This window comes from Micromonas pusilla (genome assembly GCF_000151265.4).
Source record: "Micromonas pusilla CCMP1545 genomic scaffold MICPUCscaffold_5, whole genome shotgun sequence".
Lineage (NCBI taxonomy): Eukaryota > Viridiplantae > Chlorophyta > Mamiellophyceae > Mamiellales > Mamiellaceae > Micromonas > Micromonas pusilla.
The window spans coordinates 1,472,003-1,495,595 of NW_003315886.1; the positions used below are offsets into that span (position 1 = coordinate 1,472,003).

Genomic DNA, 23,593 nt, shown 5'->3' on the forward strand with positions numbered 1-23,593 from the left:
GCGGGCAAGACGAGCGTCCTCGACCTCGAGGGAACCAAGGCTGCGTTCGCGGTGACGGAGCGCCCGCCGACGCCGCCGGAGATGAAGAAGTGCGTCCGCGTCGCTCGCGCGCTCGCTCCGTTCCCCTTTCAGGACAATCACGCGACCCCTACCCTCGACGCGGCGACCCCGCGACCCCCCGCGGCGATCGCGCGTCGCGCATCGCGCGCCCCTCGCGCCCCTCCCGCCTCGTCCTCCCCGGCGTCGACCGACGAACCCGCGCGTCCATCCACTCCATCTCACCCCCATCTCACTCCGCCCTCGCCCCGACCCGGAATGCACCGCAGGTACCGAAAGTCGACGCTCCACCAGCCGGGGACGCGAATCGTTCACCCGGGCGCGGCGGACGACGCGATCCCCGAACATATCGTCTTTGGCGCGGCGACGATCCCGTCCGAGCCCGTCGGCGACGTCATCGCGTCGTACCCGAGCTCCGAGCTCGCGCGGTGGACGCTGGACCGGAGCGAGGACGTCTACGCGAGCGTTCGGCGGGAGCCGCTCGGGCGGGGGTACACGCGCGGGCACGCGTTGCCGGATGGGCTCGGGACGACGAAAGGGTTCGGCGTCGACGGCGAAGTCGCGCCGACGAGCTCCGTGGTGAACGGGTTGATATTCCCCAAGGACACGGAGTATCTCGCCGGGGACGCGGAGACGAGCGACGCGCATAAGATGTACGTCAAGACGCACGGGAACTACGCGCCGGGGGAGCAAAAGAGGCGCGATTACGATTGGGCCGCCGCGGGGGTCGATCCGAACGCGACGACGTTCGGCGCGGTCGACACCGCGAAGTACGATCAGTTTGAAGGCGTCGCGAAGGCACTGAACCCGCTGAAGGACGAGACGATGCCGCACTACAGCGCGTCCATCGTGGACGCGCGCGTGGAGGCGTTCAACGCGACGAACAGGGACGAGCTCGGAAAGGTCAAAAACCTAGGCCTCGGCGAGGAGATCCCGGACGGGCACGTGTTCGGCGCGCCGTCGCGCAAGACGATCGAGTGGGACGCCGGAAAACTCATCAAGGGCGACTACAGCGAAGAGGCCCAGCTCCCGGACGCGGACTTGGGGAAAAGCATGAAGCACCAAGGGTACGTGTACGATCCGTCCGACGGATCCGCCGCCGCGTTGCCCGCCGGCGCCGATCCGTCGCGCGCCTTCGGCGTCCCGTCCACCCGGCGCGACCTCGCGGCGATTCGCGATAAGTCGACGCGAAGCGTCGCGGACGTCACCAACTACGGCGACGAGCCGAGCGCGAGCGCGATCATCTTTCCCCCGAACGGCGCGGACCGCGGCGTGGAGGAGGGGGATTACCTCGCGACGTACGACGCCGAGGTGCGTTCTATACACTGGTCCCCATACGACCCCGTTCGCGTGGTGAACGCCATTCCTTAAGGACTTTTGCCGTCGTCTCTCTCCGCCCACCCCTCGCGTTCAATCCCCGCCCTCGACGCCTTTGAACTCCACCTGACGCCTTTGAACTCCACCCCGCCATCGTTTTGTATGGAACGACCCTGAGGCGCTGCGGGCGCTTTACGCGACGACGGGCATCGAGGTGGGGACCGAGGAGGCGTTCGCGAGCGCGTTCGAGCGCGCGAAGGCGTTGGACGGGACCCCGGGAGGGTGCACGATCGGGACGTTTCAGAGGGTGCGGATGTACGACGCCGCCGCGGCGATGTGATATGATGCGATATGACGACGACGACCTTACGAGGGAATAATGTTTCATCGTACGCCCGCGCCCGCGTCGCGTCGTTCACTCCGCGTCCGCGGAGTACCCGTCGTCCACCACCGCGACCTCCACCGGCGGCTCCGGCGGCCACCGAAAGAAACCTTCTTCCCCTTCTCCCTCATCTTCTATCACCTCCGCGACCTGAATCGACGCCACCTCTCGCACGAGGTCGTCCACGCCCCCCTCCGCGACGTCGAGCACGTCGCCGAGGACGCCGCCGCCGTTCCACCTCGGATCCCGCCGCCTGAGCGCGACGGCGACGACCGCGGCGTCCGCGCGCTCCCTCCCTCGCCACCGCATCAGACCGCTCAGCAGCGTCGCGATCGCGTCGTCACTCCACGTGGGGGGATCGCACACCGGTAAGCGCCCGACCAGCGCCGCGGCGGAGTCCGCGTCCCACGCCGCGAGCTCCTATGGAGTTCAAAGGCGTCAGTTGGAGTTGAAAGGCATCGCGGGCGGGGATTGAAAGCGAGGGGTGGGCGGAGAGATGCGCCGGGAAACGTCCTTAAGGAACGGCGTTCACCACGCCGACGCGGTCGTATGGGGACCAGTGTGTAGAACGCGCCTCGAGAACCTTCACGACGTCCGACGCGCGCCACGCCCACGCCGACGCCAACCGATGCGCGACCGGCGACACGAACCCGGCGACGTCCAGCTCCTCCTCCGCGTCGCCGTGCATGCGAAGCAGGAGCGCCGCGCACCGCGCGTGGCTCCAGCGGACGCGCGCGCCGTCGTCGCCGGCGCGCGCGACGTGCACGGCATCCGCCGCCGCGTCCGGCGTCGACGCCTCCCACCCGAGCGTCTCGATCACGAGCGCGGCGGCCGGGCCGTCGTCCCAGCCGTAGCGCGCGGTGAGTTCCGCGGCGACGCGCGCGATCGCGGCGGCGGTCCAGCCGCCCTTGCGAGGGAGGCGCGCATCGCGCGCAGGGCCGAGCGTCGGCGCGGACGTCGACGCGTCGTCGAGCGTCGCGCGCGAGACGGCCGCGCGCGTTTCCTCTTCCTCTTCGTCATCGTCTTCGTCGTCGTCTTCGTCGTCGTCGTCTTCTTCCAGCATCGCGCGCAGCGCCATCGCGACGTCGACCACCCCCCACCCCCCGCTCCCCCCCTCGCCGTCGTCGCCGCGCGTCGTGGGGTACTCTCCGCCGTCGCCGTCGCGGCGTCTCGTCGTCCCCGCGCCGCCGCCCCCGCCGCCGCCGCCGTCCGACGTCACCGCGCGTCTCCCTCCCGCGGCCAACGCTGCGGCGAACAGCGCGCACCCGCCAACCGCGGACAATCCCGCCAGCCCGCGCGCGTCCCAGTCGCGCTTGGGAAGAAGACGCGGGAGCAGCGCGGTCGCGTCTTCCTTGCTCCAGCCGCATCCGCCTCCTCGAATCGCGCGCGCGCGCGACAGTTCCAGGATCACGTCCGCCGCGTCCTCGACGCGCTCCGGCGCGACGCACGGCCCGCTCATCGTCGCCTGCGCGGCGTGCAGGCACCACAGGAGGTCCCCCACGGACGCCGGCGACCACGCCATGTCGACGACGAGGACGTGCGCGAGCGTCGCGACGTCGCGCGGGGGCAGAGGCTCGCCGCCGCCGCCGTCGCGATCGCGCGAGATCCGCGTCGTCCTCGCGCCGCGCGCGTCGTCGCCGCACATCGCGACGAGGACGCGCGCGAGCGCCTCGGGGTCCCACCACCCGCAGCCCGACTGGTCCCCGTCGCCGCCGCCGATACCGACGATACCGCCGCCGGCGTCGTCGTCGTCGCGCGCGTCGTCCGCGATGATGCCGTCGCCCGCGGACGGCGTCTCATCAGAGAGGATCCGCATCATCGCGTCCAACAGCGTCGCCATCTGTCTCGGCGCCCACTCGCCGGCCTCGGGGTTCGCCATCGCCGCGGCTTTTCCGATGTCCTCGGGGGGGTGACCGTCGAGGAGGAGCGACGCCGCCGCGGCCGCTTGCACGCGCAGCGGCATCGCGGCGCCATCGTCCGGCCGCGCCATCGCGGTGTGCGCGTGAGTCGAGAACGCATGATGAGTCATCAGCGGAAAGTGCTGTGACGTACTCAGTGTTTACGTACGACTCGCGTTAACTTACAACCGACGACCGACTCTACGTGAAGAACTCGGCGTGAATCGCGCGCACCGCCTCCGTCCCCTCGTCCCCGTTCACGAGCAGCGAGATGTTCGTCTTGCTCGCGCCCTGACTGATCATCTTCACCGTGACGTCCGCCCGTTCCAACGCCGCGAAGGACCTCTGGACGATCTCTTTGTTCCTTCGAACGTTCCCGATGAGAGAGATGAGCGAGTGCCCGGTCTGACACGTCACGCGCGCGATGCCGTTCTCCTCGAAATCTCTCACGAGCGCCTCGAGCTCCTCCTCCACGAGGTCGCGCGACCACATCTTCGCCGGGTCCAGCGTCAGCGACACGCTCACCTCGGAAGTCGCGACGCAGTCCACGGAAATTTTATTCCTCTCCATCACCTCGAACACCGTCGCGAGAAACCCGTACTGCCCCAGCATCCGCGTGGAGACGATGTCCAGCATCGTGATGCTCTTTTTCTGGACGATCGACGTCAGCATCCAGTTCGGGTCGTCGTCCCCTCTCGGCCGCGCGTGCCCGATGAGCGTCCCGGGCGCGGTGACGTTGTACGAATTCTTCACGCGGACGCTGAGGGTCGAGGGTCCACACGAGCGAATGAATGTCGGGGTGGAGTCGAAAGGCGTCAGAAGCGGAGTTGAAAGGCGTCGAGGTGTGTCGGGATCGAAAACAAGGGGTGGGCGGAGAGATACGCGGGAAAAAGTCCTCAAGGAACGGCGTTCACCACGCGAACGCGGTCGTATGGGGACCAGTGTGAGATATACAAACGCGCCTGAGGCCGTCCTTGTCCATCGCCGGTCGCATCGACTGCGGGTGCAGCACCTGCGCGCCAAAGTACGCGAGCTCGGTGGCCTCCTCGAAGGTCAAAAATTCCAAAACCGCGGTGTTATCAATCTCCCTCGGGTCCGCGGAGAGGACTCCGTCGACGTCCTTCCACACTTGCACCTCCGGGACGTTCAAAGCGGCGCCGATCACCGTCGCGGTGAGGTCTGAGGGTCGTTTCCATACGAGCGAACGTCGGGGTGGAGTTGAAAGGCGTCAGTTGAAGTTGAAAGGCGTCAGTTGAAGTTGAAAGGCGTCAGTTGAAGTTGAAAGGCGTCGAAGGCGGGGATTGAAAGCGAGAGGTGGGCGGAGAGATGCGCCGGGCAAAGTCCTTAAGGATCGGCGTCCACCACGCCGACGCGGTCGTATGGGAACCAGTGTACAGAACGCGCCTGAGCCGCCGCGCCCGAGCGTAGTGATGAGCCCCGTCTTCTCGCCCCTGCCCAAGAACCCGGTCACGATCGGGACGACGCGCTTCGAGTCGGCACCCGGCTTCATCGCCAGCGCGGACGCGACGAGGTCGTAGGTAACGTCCACGATGTTGCCGTTACCGAAGTCGTCCGTCGTCGTGAGCCCGATGTCGAACGCGTCGCGCTGCTCGGACGCGATTCCGATCGACTGAGGGCCGTTCCATACGAAGCGATGTCGGGGTGGAGTTCATAGGCGTCAGGTGGAGTTGAAAGGCGTCGAGGTCGGTGATTGAAAGCAAGGGGTGGGCGGAGAGAGACGACGGCAAAAGTCCTTAAGGATCGGCGTTCACCACGCCAACGCGGTCGTATGGGTACCAGTGTAAGGAGAACGCGCCCTAAGGTACGCGGAGAAGATGCGCGTGGACATCCGCTCGCCGAACGACACGATCGCGTCCTTGTTCCTCGGCGTGAGCTTCTTCTCGTCCGCGACGTGCGCGCACAGCCGTTGCATCTCGTCCAGGAGCGCGTCAACTTCATCGCGCGTCGCGTCGTCGACGCGCAGGTCGTCCATGGCTTCGCGGTGCAGATCGCGCAGCCGCGCGATCGGCGCGAGCGACGCGACCGCGTCCGCGCCGCACTCCGCGGCGAGCTCCCCTGCCTCGATGAGGTTGTTCGTGGACTTGCCCATCGCGGAGAGGACGATCACGGGGAGCTCGTCCGGGAACGCGAGGATGATGTCGGCGACCTCGCGCATGCGCGCGGCGTCCGCGACGGAGGAGCCTCCGAACTTCATGACGACCGAGTACGCGTTCAGGGACTCCCCGGGCTGTCGCTTCGTGGGCGGCGTCGCCGCGGCCGCGCCGGCGTGAACGGCGATCCGATCCCCGCGCGAGTTGGCGCGGAGCGGCAAGGAGGGCGTTGTCGCGGCGTCGGCGCTCCATCGTCGCGGCGCGGCGGAGGCGCGCGGAGACGGACGCGCCGCCGTCGTCGAGACCACGCGATGATGAGGGCGATATGTTCGAACGCGATCGCGCTGGGGTTTCGTCGTCGTCGTCGCGACCGCGGCGGCGCGGACCGCGTGGGCGCTCATGGCGGTTCGCGTCGCTTCGCTCGACGCGACGCGTTCGAAGGAACGCGGCGCGCTCGGGCCGAGTGTGGACGGCGGCGGCGGCGCGATCGGTTCACGAGGCCCACCGCAGCAGCTGCAAAAAGTGCAGTCGGGAGATAACGGTCTCCTCGCGATCCACCCTCGACTACATTCTGTATCTACGACACCGCCGCGGCGGCGGCGACGGCGGCTCTCGCCGCGCGCTCTTTCTTCCTAGACCTGAACCGCACGTTCTTCCTGCTCTGCTCTTCGAGTTGCTCGTCTATCATCGCGTCGAAGCACGCCTCCACCGCGGCGGCCGCGAGGACGTCGCCGGAGACCGCCCCTCCGCCGCCGCCGCCGGCTGTGCCGCCGCCCGCCGCCGCCGCCGCCACCGCGGGCGCCGCCTCCCTCAACGCCGCGGCGACGCACTCCGCGGTGGACATAAACCCGGGCATCGGCTGCTTCCGTATCCTGTACCCGCTCTCTCTTCGAGGTTCGCCGGACGACGACGGTGTCGGACGACGACTTTGTCGGACGACACTACCGTCGGACGAGCCTCCGCCGTCGGGGACCTCGCCCTCGCCGCGCGTCGCCTCCTCTCCGCCGCACTCTCCTGGTCCCTTCGCCTTCGCCGCCCAAGCCTCTCTCCTCTTCACCGCCTTGTTCTTCCGGTGCCCGCCCCCGACTCTCTGCGACGGCGCGACGTCGCCTATGACGTACGCGGGAATGTCGCGCATCCACGGGATGCGCTCGTACATTCGCCGGGCTTTGTGCCACGTCGTGTCGAGCACGACGAGGTGCGTTGGGAGTCCAGCCTCCGCCGCCGCCGCCGTCGCGGTCGCCGCCGCCGCGTCGATCGACGTTCCTCCATCTTCCGCCGCCACCGCCGCCGCCGCCGCCGCCGCCGCCGCCGCGCGTCTCAAAGGCGTCGCGCCGACCGCCGGGTACAGCACGCCGACGCCCTCGCTCGGGAGCCGCGGCGGCCGCGGCACGTCCTCGGGGGCGCTCATGTCGTGCCAGATCGTCTCGCAGTTCTCCAGCGCGAGCTCCGCGACGACCGCGCTCCCGAACGGGCGCCTGATCGCCTCGCGCCTGTCCTGAAGGATCGTGATCGCGAGGCTCGTGCGCAACGGCGCGTCGCCGACGACGTCGCGCACGAGCCCGCACACGCACAGGCGCTGGACGCGGCGGCAACGATAGCACATCTGTCGCGGCGCGTCCGATGCTGAAGATGCTTCGGATGCTTCGTCGCGCGTCGTCGTCGTCGGCGCGTCTTCTTCGCGCGTTCTCGCGCTCGTTCTGGTCCTCGCGGCGGCGGCGCGCGCGAAGAGGGCGCGCCGCGTCGAGGCGGCGGGCGCGCCGCATCGCGACGCCGGGCGCGCCGCGGGCGTCGCGGCCGCGGCGTGCGGCATGCCGTCTGCTGGTGGCGGTAAAAGAAGCGCTTGAGAAACTTTATCCTCGAACTGATGGATGCTCCAGGGAGACGAAAAGGTTGACCTCGGCGCGCGCGCACACCCGCGAGCGCCGCGACCCGGCGGCGTCGACGCGCGCGGAGCACCCGACGGCGGCGTCCCCTCGCGAAGGAAGGAATCGCGCTCGCGGCGCGGAGGCCGGCGCGTCCGCGCGTCCATCGCCGCCGACGGAGATGGCGAAGACCGCGGCGACGATGATGAAGAAGCCATCGACGGATCCCGACGACGTCGACCTGGAGAACCTCTCGGACGACGAGCTCGACGAGTGGCTGCGCGAGAACTCCAAGTACGACGGCGAGTTCGGGTTCGACCCCGACGACGACTCCGACGATGACGAGAACGACGCGGACGGGAAGCCGCGCGCGAAGCGCCCGGGCCTCGGAGCGGCGCTTCCGATGGCGATCGGATCGCTCGTCCTCGCCGCCGCCGCGATGGTCGCGCGTCGGATGCGGCGACGCCGCGCGCCCGCGGCGGATCCCGCGCCGGTGAAACTGAAGGTGGACGCCGCGAAGAGGAAGAAGAAGAAGCCGCCGATCGCCTCCTCCTCCTCCTCCTCCGCGAAGACGTGCGCGCACTGCGGCGGCGCCGATCCGAAGCCGCCCGCGACGAAGCTCCTTCGATGCGGTCGATGCAAGGCGGTGAACTTTTGCAGCGCGGCGTGTCAGAGGGCGCACTGGCCGACGCACCGAGGATCGTGCGTCGCGGCGGCGCCGAAGCCCACCGCGCCGCCGGCGGCGACCGCGACGGTTGACGTTCCAGCTTCCACTGCCCCCGCCGCAAATGCCGCCGCCGCGGACGCGAGGACGGATGAGCAAAAAGCCGCGGACACGGCGGCGATGCGAAGGCGAGTCGCGGAGCGCCTCGTCGCGGACCGCGAGCTCCAGGGCGCGCTGGACGACCTCAGGCGCAGGATACAGACCGCGTCGGATATTTTCTGGCGCGGCGGGTACCGAGAGGCGGTGCTGCAGCTCCAAGACATCGCGTCGAAGGCGCACGACATCCCGCACGGGAAATCCGTGGAGTGCGAGGCGTTGCGAATGTGCGGACACGGACTCATCCGCCTCCGGCAGTTTACGCCCGCGAAGCAGTGCCTCTCGACGTGCCTCGAGATCGCGCAGTCGATAGGCTCGGCATCGCTGGAAGCGAACGCGCGCGTCGCGCTCGGGCAGCTCGCGAGCAACATCGATCCGCCCGATCACGCCGCCGCCATGGAACATCACGCCGAGGCCAAGCGGTGAGACTACTCGATCACTAGTCTAGCAGCTAGACGCCTCCCCTTTCGACGCACGCCGTCATTCGACCGGCAGCACGACGCGCCACTGACCGACGACTGACCGACTGACCCTGCACCTGACCCCGCGTCGATCGCTTCGCCCCACCCATCACGTACGCAGGCTCGCGGCGCGCGTGGGAGACATCCCCGGCGAAGCCGCGGCGGCGTTGAACCTGGCAAATACGCTGTCGCGCGTGGGGCGGAAACGAGAGGGCGTGGACATGATGCGCGTCGCGTTGGACTTGCGGAAGAGACAGGTGATCGCCGCGGAGGAGGCGCTCGCGACCGTGATGACGCGGGAGACGAGCGCCTCCGCGAGCGGCGGTCGAGACGCGGCGAGCGCGGAGAACAGCCGAGCGGCGTACGCGCGTCGATCGCTCGCGGAGGCGTTACGGTCGGAAGCCGCGGCGAAGGCGAACCTCGGCACCGCGGTCGCGAGCTTCGACGACGACGCGCCGGCCGGCGGCGGGAATGGCGGCGGTGGGAGCGGGAGCGGGAGTAACGCTCTGGACGCGATCGAGCTGTTCGAGGACGCTCTGAGCTCGCTGAAGAAGAAGGCGCGGGTCGTCGCGGACGCGCACGACGTGGAGCTCGAGATTGGGCTCCTGTTGAACTTGTCCAACGTGAACGATAATCAGCACCCGGATAAGGTCGCGGGCAGGGCGGAGGCGGCCGCGCGGAGGGGCGAGCTCGCGGACGCGATGGCGAAGATACCGGGCGGCGGGCGGAGCTTATCGACCGAGTGCGCGATCTGTTTGGAGGCGATGTCGCCGTTCGACGGCGAGTGCGGCGCTCGCGTCGACGGCGACGGCGGCGGCGGCGACATTCGAGCGAAGGGCGACGGGCGGTCGATCACGACGCTGTCGTGCCTGCACGGGTACCACACGAAGTGCTGGGATAAGGTCGTCGGGGATAAGCACGCGGCGGCGTGCCCGGAGTGTAGGAAGCGGCAGGACCTCGCGGCTTCCGACGCGAGGTCGGGGGCGGCGCGGGAGCGGGTGACGGTTCACGCGTGACGCGCGACGAACAGAACGGCGCGAAGCCTTCCTTCTCTACTGTACGACGTCGTTGTACACGCGCGCCTACGCGTTCTTACTCAGTACACGCGCGAACGAATCGAATCAATCGATCACCGCCACCGCTCCGTCCGCACGTCCTCCTTTCTCATCTCGATGGTGTCCTCTATGTAGCCGTCTTCGCACTCGTCGATCATCGTGAGGATCGACTTTGGGTCGTTCCATACGAGCGAACGTCGGGGTGGAGTTGAAAGGCGTCAGTTGGAGTTGAAAGGCGTCGAGGGCGGGTATTGAAAGCGAGCGGTGGGCGGAGAGATGCGCCGGGAGATAAAGTCCTTAAGGATCGGCGTTCACCGCGCCGCCGCGGTCGTATGGGAACCAGTGTAAATACGAACGCGCCTTTATCTCGTCCGTCATCGCGGGCGGACCACACAGAAACGCGAGCGGCTCCTCGAACGGCGGCGCCCCGGGATTTTCATCCGGGTGGCGCCACTTCCACAGGCACCACGGGGACCTGAAGATCGACACCTCGTCGCTCAGGTCCGCCTTGCCTCTGAACGCTCTCTCGTCCAGGACGTGCGGCGACGTCGTCAGGAGACCGACGGCGCGCGCAAGGTACTCGTGCCAGTCGCCGCGATCCCTCACGTGTTGGACTGCGATTGGTCGAGGGAGGACACGTGTCAGTCGCGAGTGTGAGGTATTGGTGGATAGTGTCGCCACGTGTCAAAACGTGAGGTTGACAGCGCGCGAAAGAACGCCTTAAGAAACGACAAGGAGGGTCGCGCGGGAAGAGCGTTCTCACCGTGTTTTTTCCCGTCGCCGTACGCGCCGAAGCCTTCCGTCTTCCGGCGCTTCTCCTCGAGCTTCTCGCCGGTGCGCTCGTCGTACGTCGCGATGACTTTCTTCCCGTACTCGAACGTCGCGGGCCCGTACGCGTGCCTCAACCCTTCCGGCGTGGCGCACGGGTGATTCGACGCGGGCTCTCGCGAGTGATGAAACGCGACGCGAATCGCGCCGCGCGCCCGCTCCACCAGCGGCCATATCCACCGCGCCAACGCGTGCGCGCCGAGCTCTTTCGCCGCGAACAGCAGCACCACGCGCACGCGTCGCGGCGCTTCGTACCCCTCCCCGCCGTCCATGAGGTGCAACGGCGTGTTCAGCGCGTCCTCTCTCTCGACGTCGTCGAACCGCTCGTGCATCCACGTATTCAGCATCGAGCACAGCGGCGCTATCCCCACGCCTCCCGCGACGAGCAGCAGCGGCCTCCTCAGGTCCTCTCTCGACGCGAAGAAGCCCGCGCTCCCGCCGAGCTCCATCCGCACGTGATCGCTCACCTTCGCGACGTCGTGGATCCAGCGCGCGACCTCGCTGGTCGCGGACCGCTCGCACGCGACGACGAGGTAGCCCTCCTCCTCCAAAAGCGCGGGCGAGGATACGATGGAGTATCTCCCCGGCTTCGCCACCCCCGGGACGTGGATCTCGACCCACTGCCCGGGCCGGAACCGGAGTCGCACGTGAAAGTTCGGCGTGAGGAAGAACGTGACGAGCTTGACGTCCGGGACGTCGTCCACGATGCGGTGGACGAAGGCGGCGATGGGCGGTCTCGACGCCTCGGATCCGCCCTTCGCGCCCTTCGCGCCCTTCGCGCCCGCGCGCTTCCGCGGCGGGTGGTCCTCGCCGACGAGCGGCGGCGCTTTCGTCGCGGGGGGGGATCCTTGCGCCTGCGCCTTGCGCTTCTTCGCCGGCATCTTCCGCGGCGGCATGGTCGTCTCGACGCGGCGGGCGGCGGCGGCGGCGGCGCGGGACGAGTGCGCGACGACGACGCGTCTTCCGAGAGATTCATTCTATTCTTCCGTCCTCGGGAAGAACAAGCCGGAGCGGTGACTCGCACTCGCAGCGCCTCCGGCCGTCGGTCGGTTGGGTGAAGTGCGGGTCGGGTTGATCGGCGGTCTCGATCGGAAAAGCGGTTTGAAACTCACGCTGTCATCATTCCACGCAGGGAGCACCGGGATTTTTGAACCAAAACGAGGTCGCGCCCGCCCCTCCCGCCACTCCTCCGCGCACGTCCTCCTCGACACTCGCGATCGCCATGGGGAAAAGCGACGGATACGACAAGAACGCGCCGTGGTGCGTCCCGATCATTCGCGCCGCCGCCGCGTTCAGCCCCTCGCGACGAATCCAACCATCCCTCGTCAACCAAATCCGTCGTCCCGTCCATCCGTCCAATTCTCACCCGGCGTCAAATTCCCCCCCGCCCCTCCTCCCCCCCCCCCGCTCCGTCCAGCCCGCTCGGCACGGGCACGCGACTGATCACCGTCGGCGGCGAGCTCGTCGCGGTCGCGCACCGAATCAAACCCACCGGGTACAAAGCCCCGAACGCGTACGGCAACCGCGTCGCGTTCGACGGCACGACCACCTCCGGGTCGGAGCAAGCCAAGGTGCGCGTCGTCGGAAGCGGCGAAGGCCCGAAGAAGAAGCTCATGCCGTACCACCCGCTCGCGTCTCGGAACCGCCCGAAGAGCCAGACGGACAACGCGACGAGCGGGCGGTTCACGATGCCCAAGGGGAGCGTCGAGGCGTATCGCAACGCGAGCCAAGTGAATCTCACGGACGGCCACCCGGACAGCGGCAGGGCGGGGAGCTGGAGGACGACGAATCAGGAGTACAGCGACAAGTCCGCGACGACGGGGGTGGTCGGGCTCGCGAACCAGGGGATCTTCGCGGAGGCGGCGATCTTGACGCACAAGAAGCAGCGGAAGTGAAAAATGCCGGACGGACGAGCGCGGACGGCGTGCGTGGTGTCTCGGCGAGGCGGCGAAGAAACGAAAACGAAAACGCCGTCGGAGGAGAGAGAGAGGGAAGGAGAGGGACCCACCCCTTCGAGCGCGGACGCGCCTACCTTGTAGTTATTATATACCGTAGAAGATATGACAGTATGGTCGGTCGAATTGCGTCACAACCCGACGCGCCGCGGCGTCCTCCCCCCCGGCCCGCGGTCGCTCCGACCCGTGCTCGGGGGCTTGTTGAACCGCACGCCGCCGCCGCTCGCGCCGCCGGCGACGGACGCCCCGCCGCTTCCGCCGCCGCCGCTTCCGCCGCCGAACGACGGCGTCGCCGGCTCCGCCCTCCGCCCGGGCGTCACGATCTGCGCGCGCTGCCTCGCGCTCGCCGCCGCGTCCTTCGCCCTCCTCGCCCTCTCCTCCTCCTCTCTCTCCGCCTCTTTATCCGCCATCTCCCGCCGCATCTGCGCCTTCTCCTCTTTCCTCCTCGCCTTGGTCAGCATCGCGCTGTCGTGCGACTCCTTGATGGAGAAGAACATCGGCCCAGCCTCCGCGAGCCAGTGCGGCTCTACCGCGCTGACGCACTGCATGTACTCCTTCGACGTCATCACGAGCTCGTGGTAGATGACGTAATCGGGGGTGTACCCCAAGCCGTACAACGACGAGCTCGGGTGGAGGTGGCACGGCATGCCGTTCCGACAGTTGACGTATTCGCCCACGCCCTTGAGGCGCGCGGCCTGGTGGAAGTAAGCCGAGCACAGCGCCCTGCGGCATAAGTCCCAGTCGCTCCCGGCGGCGTGCAGCGCGATCTTCTGCTGCTTCATGATGTCCAACAGCTGCGCGCGGACTTCGCGGCCTTTTTTCAAGCCTTTGCTCTGGATGAAGTGCCGGTTGCACCAGTCCGTTCTGTACCCGTTGTTCTTCCACTGTTGGTACACGTTCAACAGCGTGAGGTGATCGCTCTCGGGGACGAAGAACTTCTCGCGCGCGGCGTCGCTCTCTTCCTCTCGGTCTTTCGGTCGGAACCAGATCGGCGGCACGGACAGCATCGCGATCACGGTCAAAATCTCGTTCGAGCACTTCAGCTCCTCCGCCTTGAGGAGCATCTGCGCCAACGGAGGGTCCACGGGGAACTCCACCATCTTCGCGCCCATCCGCGTCAAGCCTCCGGTGTTATCCAACGCACCGAGGATCCACAGCTGGTACATCGAGTTCAGGATGTTATCCTGCGGCGGCGGGTCCATGAAGTCAAAGTCCAGAAGGTTATCCACGTTAAGCGATTTCAACAGCAAGACGACGTTCCCGAGGTTCGTGCGCTGAATCTCCGGGACGGTCATCGGCAGAAGCTCGTGCTTGAACGCCATCTCGGTGTAGAGTCGATAGCACGTCCCCGGGCCCGTTCTCCCCGCGCGTCCGCTGCGTTGGTTCACCGCAGCTTGCGAGCACGGAAACACCTGCAGCGCGTTCATGCCCATTCGAGGGTTGTATACGGACAGCTTGCAGTATCCGGTGTCGACGACGTACATGACGCCGTCCAACGTGAGCGACGTCTCCGCGATGTTGGTGGAGACGACGCACTTTCGGACGCCGCCCTCGGCGTCTTGGAAAATCTTCGCCTGCAGATCCGCGGGAAGCTGCGAGTAGATGGGCAGCACGGACAGCGGCGGGCACGTCCCCGCGGCCATGAGCTGCTCCAGACGTTCCTCGAGCGCGTACGCGACGCATTCGATCTCCTCTTGACCCGTCATGAAGCACAAGATGTCGCCGGGCGGGTACGCGATGTGAATCGCGAGCGCTTGCTTCACCGCGGCTTCGACGTAATCCTCTACCGGAGTTTTCGCGTATAACGTCTCCACCGGGAACGTTCGCCCTGGGATGTTAAACACCGGGACGCTCCCGAAAAAGTTTGAAAACTTCTCCGCGTTGAGCGTCGCGGAGGTGACGATGAGCCGGAAGTCTCTCCGCCGCGCGACGACTTTTTTCAAAATCCCGAAGAGCACGTCCGTGTGCAGCGATCGCTCGTGCGCTTCGTCCATGATCACGCAGCTGTACGCGTCCAGGTCCGACTCTCGCAGCGTCTCTCTCAGTAACACGCCGTCCGTCATGTACTTGATCACCGTGTCCGGGCCGGTGCAGTCCTCGAATCGAATCGCGTATCCAACCTTCCCGCCGAGCTCGCAGCCGAGCTCCTCGCTGACTCTCTTCGCGACGGACATCGCGGCGACCCTTCGCGGCTGCGTGCATCCGATCATCCCGAACGTGGAGTATCCCTCCTCGTGCATGTACTGCGTCATCTGCGTCGTCTTTCCAGACCCGGTCTCGCCGACGACGACGACGATGTTGTTCTCGCGAATGGTCAGCATCAGGTCCTCTCGCGAGCCGAACACGGGGAGAAATTCGCGCTGCTGCTTCATCGTCTTCGTCTTCGCGAAATCACTGCGCGCGACGCTCTTGTCCTTCATGCTGTCCGCGAACTTGCTCCCCGCCCTGAAGTCGATCTCGCCGTTCTCGTCGAGCTCCACCTCGTCGTTCGCGTCCTCCAAGCTCTCCCCGGCTTGCTTGCGCACCCGTTCCGCGTTCGCCGCGGCTTCCTCGTCCTCCTTCTTCGTCGTCCCGGTCACGTCCCCCATCTTCGTGCCCTTCATCTCCCAAAACCGATCCCGCGACTTGTTCTCGTCGCGCTTCTGCCGAACCTCGCGCATGAGCGCGCTGCCCCTGCGCGCGATCATCGCCATGTCCGACGTCGCGTCCTTCACCGGCAGAACCATATCCGCCTGCTTCGTGAACACCGCGCGGCCGTCCAGAAACGGCGGCTTCGTGTCGTGCACGAGCAGCATCACGCGGTTCTCCTCCTCCGTCTCGAAGTCGAGGTCAACCTCGCGGAGACGCACGACCCCGGAGGTGACCAGCCGGTTCTCCTCCCACGTGTTGTGGTCGGCGTGTATGCCCGCCATTTTTTTCGACTGCGCGAGCGTCATCGGGCGACCATCTCGCCGCGTCAGGCGCTTGGCGTACTCCTGCTCTTTCTTCTTCATCCGGTCCTCGGTCTCCGACCCCGCGAACGGGTTGTGCGCGTCGCCGTGCCCGCCGCCGCCCTCGTCGTCGTCGTACCACGCGCGGTCGAGGTCCTTCTCGTGGGCGCCGGCGGCGGCGCCGCCGCCGTCGGGCATGGCGCGGAAGACGCCGCCCTCGCCGAGGTCGTCGTCGACGACGCCGACGCCGGGGGCGCCGCCGCCGCCGCCGCCAGCGCCGCTTTCTTTGTCGTCGTTCATCCACGAGTTGGATTTCCACGTCGGGGTGCCGAGGGGGGTGCTTTCGAACTCGAACGTCGCGCGGTGCGAGGACGCGGAAGGGTTCGAGCCGCGCGCGGACCGCGGCCGGTCGGTCCCGCCGCCGCCGCCGCCGCCGCCGTCCCTCGCGCTGCGGTCGGTCCACGGCGACGCGCCCGCGCGCGCGGTCGCGCCCGCGCCCGAGGGGGTGTCCTCCCACTCGCCGTCGTCTCTCGATCCCGCGCCGGACGCGGACGCGCCGCCGCCGCCGCCGCCGCCGCCTCTGCCGCGCGCGAGGATGGCTTCCATGCCTTTCGAGTCGCGGCCGCCGCCGCCGCCGCCGGCGCGCGCGCTGCCGCCGAACCCGGACCCCCAGTTCGCGTCGGCGTACCCGCCGCCGCCGCGACGTCCGCCGCCGCGGTCGTCGCGGTAGGAGTCGCGACCGCCGCGTCCGCGGTCTCCGTCTCTGTCCCGTTCTCTGTCTCCCCCTCGGGACGAATCTCGCGGGTGGGCCCCTCCCCCTCTTCGATCGCCGCCGCCGCCGCCGCCGCCGCCGCTTCGCGCGCTGACGCCGCCGCGGTGCCCCCCTCGCGTCTCCTTCCAGTCCCGTCGCCGGTCGTCGATCTCGCGTCGGACGTCCTCGTTGATCCCGCCCGGGTGGCTCGGCGTCTCGTCGCGCCGCCCTCTGAACCGCCGCTTCGTCGTCGCGGACGCGCCTCCGATCCTTCGCGCGTCGTCGTCGTCGTCGTCGCCGCGGTCGCCGCCGCCGCGGTCGCGGTCGCCGTCGCGCTCGTCGTCGTCGTCCACCATGGACGTGATCGCGCGCGCGCGCTTGGCGCCGCTCGCGGCCTCGCGCTCCGCGCGCTTCGCGCGCGCGAGCTTGTCGAGCCCGAGGAGCGACCCCGTCCGCGGCGCGGGCGCGGCGAAGACGTGCTTCGCGTCCGCGGCGTCGTCCCCGTCTCCTCCCGCGGCCGCCTTCGCCGGCGGCGGCGCGCCGGCGTCGTCGCCCCCCGCGGACATGACGACGGCTCGCGACGGTGGGAGCTCGGCCGTCCGCGCGGCGGCGATTAGACTCGAGATCGTCGGAGGCGCCCACTCGCACTTCTCCACCGGGTGCCCTAAGTTCGTACGTGCCCTAAGTTCGTACATCGGTCAGTTGAAAGGGTACACGGTCAAATAATGAAACCAAGCGGTGGGTGAAAAACGTTCGTTTGAACGCACCGTAGTTGCGGTCGGTCGATTTTCGACCGACCAGGGGAAACAGGAACGTTTTCGTGACGACAAGACAAGACCGCTGACGTGCTCGTCACCGCGCGCGCGGTCTCCTCGACGCGCACTGCACCGCCGCGCACCTCGCGTCGTCGAGCGCTCTTATCATGGCGAAGGCGGAATCAGGCGCGGAGCGCGAGCTCCTCACGCGCTTCGAAGTCCAGAAGTTCCTCGGCAAAGGCTCTTACGGCAGCGTGTGCGTGCCCGTCCCGCGGCGTGTCCGTCATCCCGCTCGTCGTCGTCTCGCGCGAAGCCGCGGGCAGAGAAACGCTCGAGACGGCGGACGCGCGGACGCGGACGGCGGTCCGCGGTCGCCATCGCGCTCGCGTCGCGCGTCGCGCGTCCGCCCGCACGAGCGCAATCAATCATCACGCGATGATAAGATTGACGTCGCGTCCTCGCGCGTCGCGTCTCGCGCGTCGTCGCGTCGCGTCGTCCGTCGCCTTCGCGCGTCGGTCGCACCGAGAGGGGAAGGAAGATTGTTGACCCGGCGCCTTCCTCATCGACCCTCATCGCATCGCGCTCCCGCCTGACGCGTCTCTCCCCCCGCACAAACCCTAAATCCCTCCCTCCGCGTATCAACAGGTATCGCGTCCGAAGGCTGTCCGATAACAAAGTCTACGCGCTCAAGGAGACGAACGTCCGCAACCTCTCGCAACAGGAGCGCCACGAGGCGGTTAACGAGATTCGGCTGCTCGCGTCCGTGCAACAAAACACCGCCATCTCGGGGTTCCACGAGGCGTTTCTCGACGGCAACCGCCTGTGCATCGTCATGGAGTACGCGCCTTTCGGGGATCTATCCAGGGCGCTCCGCAAGCGCCAAGCGCAGCGGAAGCTCCTCCCGGAGGACCTCATCTGGAGCTATTTCATCCAGATCGCGCGCGGGTTGCAGGCGTTGCACGCGCAGAAGATTCTCCACCGCGACGTCAAGACGGCGAACGTGCTTCGAATGTCAGGCGAGATCGTCAAGCTCGGCGACCTCGGCGTGGCGAAACTGATGAAGAACAACATGACGAACACGCAGATTGGGACGCCGCATTACATGCCCCCGGAGGTGTGGCGGTCGCGGCCGTACACGTTTAACAGCGACGTGTGGGCGTTGGGGTGCGTCCTCTTCGAGATGTGCTCGTTCACGGTGCCGTTCGAGGCGCGGAGCATGGAGGAACTGCGGTACAAGGTGATGCGCGGGAAGTTCCCCGCGCTTCCCAGCGTGTATTCGCAGGACATGCAGAAGCTGGTGAAGTGGCTGATGATCGCGGAGCCGTCGCAGAGGCCCGGGATCGACGAAGTCTTGGCGCACCCGAGCGTGCAGAGACGCGCGCACCTCGCGCCCGAGCCCGAACCCGCGGTACCGCAGTCCATCAACTCGATCAACGGCGCACCGGACGACCCGGTGACGCTCGGGACGATCAAGGTCCCGAAGAATTTGAAGATGCTCAAGAAGCGTCTCCCCGCGGCGAATTATCCGGACAGCGCCGCGGAGCGCGCGGCGGCGGCGGCGGAGAGACTGGCGGCGGAGGAGGCGATCAAGGCGAAGAACGACGCGGCGGCGGCGGCGGCGTTCCCCGCTCGCAAAGTGAACCCCGAAAAGCCTTCGAACAGCGGCGGCAGCGACGGCGGCGACGCGAAGAGCGCGGGCGGCGGCAGTGTTGTCGCGAATAATAACGCGAGAGGCGAGCGCGAGGTGTCGTCGAAACCGGCGCCGTCCGCGGCGGCGCCGATTTCCGCGCTCGAACGCGCGCGCGCGATGGAACGCGCGATGATCGAGGGGAAGCACGAGCGCGAGAACGTCGCGCCGGCGGACAGGGTGGGCCCACACGCGAACGCGCGGCCGATGCGGCCGTCGGAGTTCAACAAAGCCCCGAGGGAGAACGTCAAGGCGCCCGGTCCTCTGCCCGTGGTTCAAAACGTAATCGCCAACGGCAAAGCCGGGGAGTTTCAGCAAGGGATCGCGGAGCGACGCCCGCGCGACAACGGCGCCGCGGCGATGCCGTCGCAGTACGGCGCGCACAACAACCCGTACTTGCAGCCGCCGCGAGGCGGAGGCGGAGGCGCGGCGCTGGACAAGGCGAGGGAGCTGGTCGCGGAGCCGAGCGACGTGCTTCAACGCGCCGGGTTGGTCCCGGCGCCGGAGAAGCGCGGCGGCGGGATCGGCGGCGTCGGCGTCGTCGGGGTTGGCGGCAATCGCGCGGGGCACGGGCACGGGCTCCTCGGCGGCGGGAGGAAGATTGGGATGCCCCCGAGCGTGGTCGGGAGAGACGGTGGGGCGTACGGGGCGTACGCGAAGCCGGCGGCGAGGGCTCCGCCGCAACGGCGGCCGCAGCCGATGGCGAGAAATTTCTATTTTTAAGAAATCGGGCTGGGGGTCTCGAGAAGAGACATACGATGGCCGTCGCGAAAAAGATTGACGCCACGCACGCCGCGAGCCGAGGGGGTTGAGGGGGGGCAGGGGGATGTACGAACACTGCACATAGGGAAGGGTATCACGCCGAAACGACGACGAGAGTACGATCGATCGTCAGTCGTAGCCCCGCGCGTGATGAGATTGTTTTGAAACCGAACGCGAGTACGTAATACAGAATGACGAGCTTCGTTCGCGTGAGTTCTCGCCGCTTTCATCCCTCGACAACGTCTAAGTACTACTACTGTATGGAACAAACCAGGTCCTTCTTAATCCTTGGCGACCGCGAGCCGTTTCAGGTGATCCATGAACACCTGCAACGAGACGTCGTCCGTGAAGATGATGTCCCCCCCGCCGCCGCCGCCCGCGCCGCCGCTGTTGTACGTCGCCGACGGGTTCAATTTCGCGAGCAAAAAGCGCGCCTGCGATCCGTGCTGGTCGCAATCCACCAACCGCGGCGTCGGGAACCGCTGCTTTAACACGTCGTTCGCGTCCGCCTTCGGCGCCTCGAGGAGCTGCTTGAACGCGACGTGTTCCTCCTGGTCCTGGTAGTTCGCCTTCCTCCACTGCGCGATCGTCTGCCCGTGAAAGACGACGATGGAGAAAAACGCGTCCAAGACGAGGATGCGATCCGGCGTGATGGAGCACACGTCCAGCAGCACCGGCTCCGGGGGCCCGTTGAACGAGTACGCCATCAGCGTCGGCTGGATCATCACCAAAGAGTTCAGAACGTTCTCGCGCCACAATATCATGCGGTAATACGCCGTCTCGTCCGGCGAGTTGTTGAACACCTGCACGAACTGCGACCGACGAAGGTTGAACATGAACTGCGGATAAATCGAAAACTGCGGCATGAGCTGAAACGACGCCGGGTCGTCCTTCCTGTAGTCCCCGAATCGCTGACACATCCGTATGAGGTTCCGGTCGAGCCACCTCGTCGCGGCGGGACAGTCGAACTCGTCCTCCGTCTCCATCTTCCACGTGAGCTGACGCGCGACGAGCGTCGCGCCCGCCTCCTGATCGAACCCCGCGGCGACGTCGTTGACGTTGGCACCCTCCGTCCATCGCCGCGTCGTCGTCGTGACGCGCAACCGCGTCTCCCCGCTCGCGAGCGTCGCCATGGTGACGAACTGGAGGAAAAACTGTTGTTGCTGCTGCTGCGCGCCGTACCCCTGGGCGCCGTACCCGCCGTCCTGGCCGCCGCCGCCGCCGTCCTTCCCGGAGTTTGCAACCTCGAAAAAAACCGCCAGCGACGTGTCGTCCGACAGCGAGCACAACTTCCACGCCGTCGTCCCGCCGCTGCCGATGCTAACGTCCGCGATCGCGCCCGGAAGCGTCTTCTTATCCAACGGCGCGCACGGGCCGACGCACCCGGCGGTCTTCACGTCCCTGGACGTGATGACCTCGAACACCCCGCCCGCGGAGACGCCCAACGCGTCGTCTTTTCCCGTCGCGAACATTCGAGAGAAGGACGTCTTGAAGACGACGTTGGCGAAGCTCTCCGCGAGCACCACCATCCCTCCCGTCTTGTCCACGCACACCTTCATCTCCTCTAATCCGACTTGGTCTAAAGAGCACGCGAAAACGTCCAAGCAGTGACCGTTCGCGCACAACTGCGTCGCGATCGTTTCGTAATACTTGAACGCCTTGCGCATAAAAGGCGCCGCGTCCTTGGCGATGTCCTTGTGCGAACGCATCGCCTGCTCGAGATCTTTCCCCACCACCTGCCCGCCGCCGTCCGTCGCGGGGCCGCCGACGAAGAGCATCGCGCGCGCGGGCTGCGACGGCACGGAACTCGACAGCAGCGTCGCGGCGACCGCGACCGCGGTCCCGGTGCACCGCGCCGGGCGGCAGTCCGGGAGCGCGTTGAACGGGTCGCGCGAGAGCTCTTCCAGCACGCTCGTGAGCTGAGGGTCGAGGGTCCATACGAGCGAACGTCGGGGTGGAGTTCAAAGGCGTCAGAAGCGGAGTTGAAAGGCGACACGGGCGGGGATTGAAAGCGAGGGGTGGGCGGAGAGAGACGCCGGGCAAAGTCCTTAAGGAACGGCGTTCACCACGCCGACGCGGTCGTATGGGAACCAGTGTGAAATAGAACGCGCCTGAAACTCGCAATCCGCGAGCGGCGCCAAAAACCGGCTCTGGTGCCCGGCCGCGTGCGCGCCGTTCGCGCCGCCGCCGTGCATCGCCGCCGGGTGCGGGTTATTCGCCGTCATCCCCGCGCCGACGCGGTTATTCGCCCCGGACGCGCTCCTCGCGCCGGCGAACAGCTGGTCTTGGATCTGCCCCGAGGAAAACTCTTTTCCGCCTCTGAGGGTCGTTCCATACGAGCGAATGACGGGGTGGAGTTCAAAGGCGTCAGGTGGAGTTGAAAGGCGCCGAGGGCGGGGATTGAGGATTGATAGCGAGGGATGAGCGGAGAGATGCGCCGGGAAGAAAAGTCCTTAAGGATCGGCGTTCACCACCCCCACGCGGTCGTATGGGGACCAGTGTATAGAACGCGCCTGAAGACGTAACTCTTCGCGCAGTCTCCGAACCCGAGCTCGTGGACGTGTACGTGCGTGCCGTACGTGATCAACCCCACGAGCGCGTTCTCCGGAAGCAGCGACAGCGCCCTCGTGAGCGACTGCTTCAGCGCGCTCAGTTCCTCCTCGATGAGGCACACGTCCACGACGAGGAGATACGCGGGCGGCGGCGCCGCCGGTCGCTGCAACGCGTACTCGATGGTCGTGTACGTGGGAAACAGCTCCGCGGGAAGGTTCGTCTCGCTTATCGACGCGTAGTGCGGCGGGAAGTGGTTCCGCGCGTAACAGAACGGACATATCCACAGCTTGCCGTTGAAGTCCACGCGCGCGTACGGGTTCAGACACGCGGCGCAGCCTTTGCATCGCACCGGGTCGTAGGGCACGACGGGCATGTCCGGGAGGGGTTTTCGCGGGGTCACCACCGCGCCGAGGGGGACGACGCACTTCGCCGCCTCCGCCTTGCTGTTCGGCCAGACGTTCCTGGAGGGACGCGACGCGGTTGGGGGAAGAGGAGGGAAGGACGAGGGACGATCGCGCGGGGGACGTCAGCGAGCGCGCGACGGGGGAGGAGGCGGTCGGTCGATCGATCGGTAAGATCTGAGGCGCTGTCCGTTGGGGCGAGCGCGCGACGGGCGAGTGCGGGGGGGGCGACGCGTCGCGTCGCGCACCACGACAGCCGGACGCCGTCGACGGCCTCGAGCGCGCCCCAGTCCGGGGTCTGCATCGCGCGCGTCTGGTCGTCTCCTCCTTCTCTTCTCGATCCGTCGAGGCGCCGCGGCGACGCGCCGCGGCGACGCGCGGGCGCCTCGTGGATGCCGCCGCGCGACCCGCGGCCTCCTACTTTCGTCGCCCGCCTCGCGCGCGCGAACCGAACGCGCGACGCTCTCCTCGCGACGCCTCCGTCGACGCGCTCGCGCGTGCTCGCGCTCGCGAAAGACGCGCGCGCGGCGGTTCGGTGCGATCCCCGAACGGCGAACGCGACGTCGCGCGGTGCTCACTGCGCGCGTCGGCGAGGACTCGGTTTAGACGGAGACGACGGATGTTTGATGATGAGCGCTCGGACCTCGGAGGGAGACTTGCTTGATGATGAGACGCGCCGTGCCCCGGCGAAACCGCAGTTGATCGTGGATCGAGCAAGGTCGGTTTCAAGTTAGTCGGGTAAAAAAAAAGTGAACCCGCGTCTTCCCGGTGAGAAAATTTTCATCGGTGCCGCCAGTTCATCGCATTCGTTATCCTCCACGTCGCCCGCGCGTCGAGCGGCGCGCACACCCCGACGCGCGACCATGGCCGCCACGATCGTCTCCTCCGTTTCCCTGACCGCTCGCCCGAGGGCGGCGACGCGCGAGCTCCGCGCGCGCGCCGCGCCCGCGAAGGCGACGCGCGTCGTCGCGCTCCGCGCGTCCTCCGAGAAGGCGCGTCCACCGC

General features: G+C 67.5%; 10 protein-coding genes across 10 annotated transcripts; 4 read left to right on the top strand and 6 right to left on the bottom strand.

Annotated features, from left to right (window-relative positions):
* Window positions 1-315: 315 nt before the first annotated feature.
* MICPUCDRAFT_47421 (uncharacterized protein) lies at window positions 316-1,749 on the top strand (the record flags this gene model as incomplete). The annotated part of the gene is made up of 2 exons (XM_003058621.1): window positions 316-1,368; window positions 1,553-1,749. 2 exons carry the CDS (start codon window positions 316-318, stop codon window positions 1,712-1,714), a joined length of 1,215 nt encoding a protein of 404 aa, XP_003058667.1. The 3' UTR covers window positions 1,715-1,749.
* A 40-nt stretch (window positions 1,750-1,789) lies between these two features.
* MICPUCDRAFT_58460 (uncharacterized protein) lies at window positions 1,790-3,746 on the bottom strand (the record flags this gene model as incomplete). Its single annotated transcript, XM_003058995.1, has 2 exons — window positions 1,790-2,176; window positions 2,280-3,746. 2 exons carry the CDS (start codon window positions 3,744-3,746, stop codon window positions 1,790-1,792), a joined length of 1,854 nt encoding a protein of 617 aa, XP_003059041.1.
* Window positions 3,747-3,855: 109 nt separating this feature from the next.
* On the bottom strand, window positions 3,856-6,166 carry MICPUCDRAFT_58461 (uncharacterized protein; the record flags this gene model as incomplete). The annotated part of the gene is made up of 4 exons (XM_003058996.1): window positions 3,856-4,414; window positions 4,569-4,833; window positions 5,026-5,284; window positions 5,522-6,166. 4 exons carry the CDS (start codon window positions 6,164-6,166, stop codon window positions 3,856-3,858), a joined length of 1,728 nt encoding a protein of 575 aa, XP_003059042.1.
* A 176-nt stretch (window positions 6,167-6,342) lies between these two features.
* MICPUCDRAFT_58462 (uncharacterized protein) lies at window positions 6,343-7,578 on the bottom strand (the record flags this gene model as incomplete). Its single annotated transcript, XM_003058997.1, has 1 exon — window positions 6,343-7,578. The coding sequence occupies one exon, from the start codon at window positions 7,576-7,578 to the stop codon at window positions 6,343-6,345; it is 1,236 nt and encodes a 411-aa protein (XP_003059043.1).
* Window positions 7,579-7,686: 108 nt separating this feature from the next.
* Window positions 7,687-10,010, top strand: MICPUCDRAFT_47422 (uncharacterized protein). Its single transcript, XM_003058622.1, has 2 exons — window positions 7,687-8,872; window positions 9,033-10,010. The coding sequence occupies exons 1-2, from the start codon at window positions 7,812-7,814 to the stop codon at window positions 9,925-9,927; spliced, it is 1,956 nt and encodes a 651-aa protein (XP_003058668.1). The 5' UTR covers window positions 7,687-7,811; the 3' UTR covers window positions 9,928-10,010.
* Window positions 9,981-11,690, bottom strand: MICPUCDRAFT_47423 (uncharacterized protein; the record flags this gene model as incomplete). The annotated part of the gene is made up of 3 exons (XM_003058998.1): window positions 9,981-10,136; window positions 10,327-10,580; window positions 10,730-11,690. The coding sequence occupies 3 exons, from the start codon at window positions 11,688-11,690 to the stop codon at window positions 10,041-10,043; spliced, it is 1,311 nt and encodes a 436-aa protein (XP_003059044.1). The 3' UTR covers window positions 9,981-10,040.
* A 302-nt stretch (window positions 11,691-11,992) lies between these two features.
* On the top strand, window positions 11,993-12,882 carry MICPUCDRAFT_47424 (uncharacterized protein). The gene is made up of 2 exons (XM_003058623.1): window positions 11,993-12,054; window positions 12,212-12,882. Exons 1-2 carry the CDS (start codon window positions 12,017-12,019, stop codon window positions 12,687-12,689), a joined length of 516 nt encoding a protein of 171 aa, XP_003058669.1. The 5' UTR covers window positions 11,993-12,016; the 3' UTR covers window positions 12,690-12,882.
* Window positions 12,881-16,991, bottom strand: MICPUCDRAFT_33717 (uncharacterized protein; the record flags this gene model as incomplete). Its single annotated transcript, XM_003058999.1, has 2 exons — window positions 16,791-16,991; window positions 12,881-16,600 (listed from the first exon to the last, which is right to left on the bottom strand). Exon 2 carries the CDS (start codon window positions 16,283-16,285, stop codon window positions 12,881-12,883), a length of 3,405 nt encoding a protein of 1,134 aa, XP_003059045.1. The 5' UTR covers window positions 16,286-16,600; window positions 16,791-16,991.
* A 339-nt stretch (window positions 16,992-17,330) lies between these two features.
* MICPUCDRAFT_47426 (uncharacterized protein) lies at window positions 17,331-19,595 on the top strand (the record flags this gene model as incomplete). The annotated part of the gene is made up of 2 exons (XM_003058624.1): window positions 17,331-17,441; window positions 17,831-19,595. Exons 1-2 carry the CDS (start codon window positions 17,353-17,355, stop codon window positions 19,593-19,595), a joined length of 1,854 nt encoding a protein of 617 aa, XP_003058670.1. The 5' UTR covers window positions 17,331-17,352.
* A 241-nt stretch (window positions 19,596-19,836) lies between these two features.
* On the bottom strand, window positions 19,837-22,892 carry MICPUCDRAFT_33721 (uncharacterized protein; the record flags this gene model as incomplete). The annotated part of the gene is made up of 4 exons (XM_003059000.1): window positions 19,837-21,545; window positions 21,726-21,951; window positions 22,131-22,648; window positions 22,837-22,892. 4 exons carry the CDS (start codon window positions 22,890-22,892, stop codon window positions 19,916-19,918), a joined length of 2,430 nt encoding a protein of 809 aa, XP_003059046.1. The 3' UTR covers window positions 19,837-19,915.
* Between the last annotated feature and the right edge of the window lie 701 nt (window positions 22,893-23,593).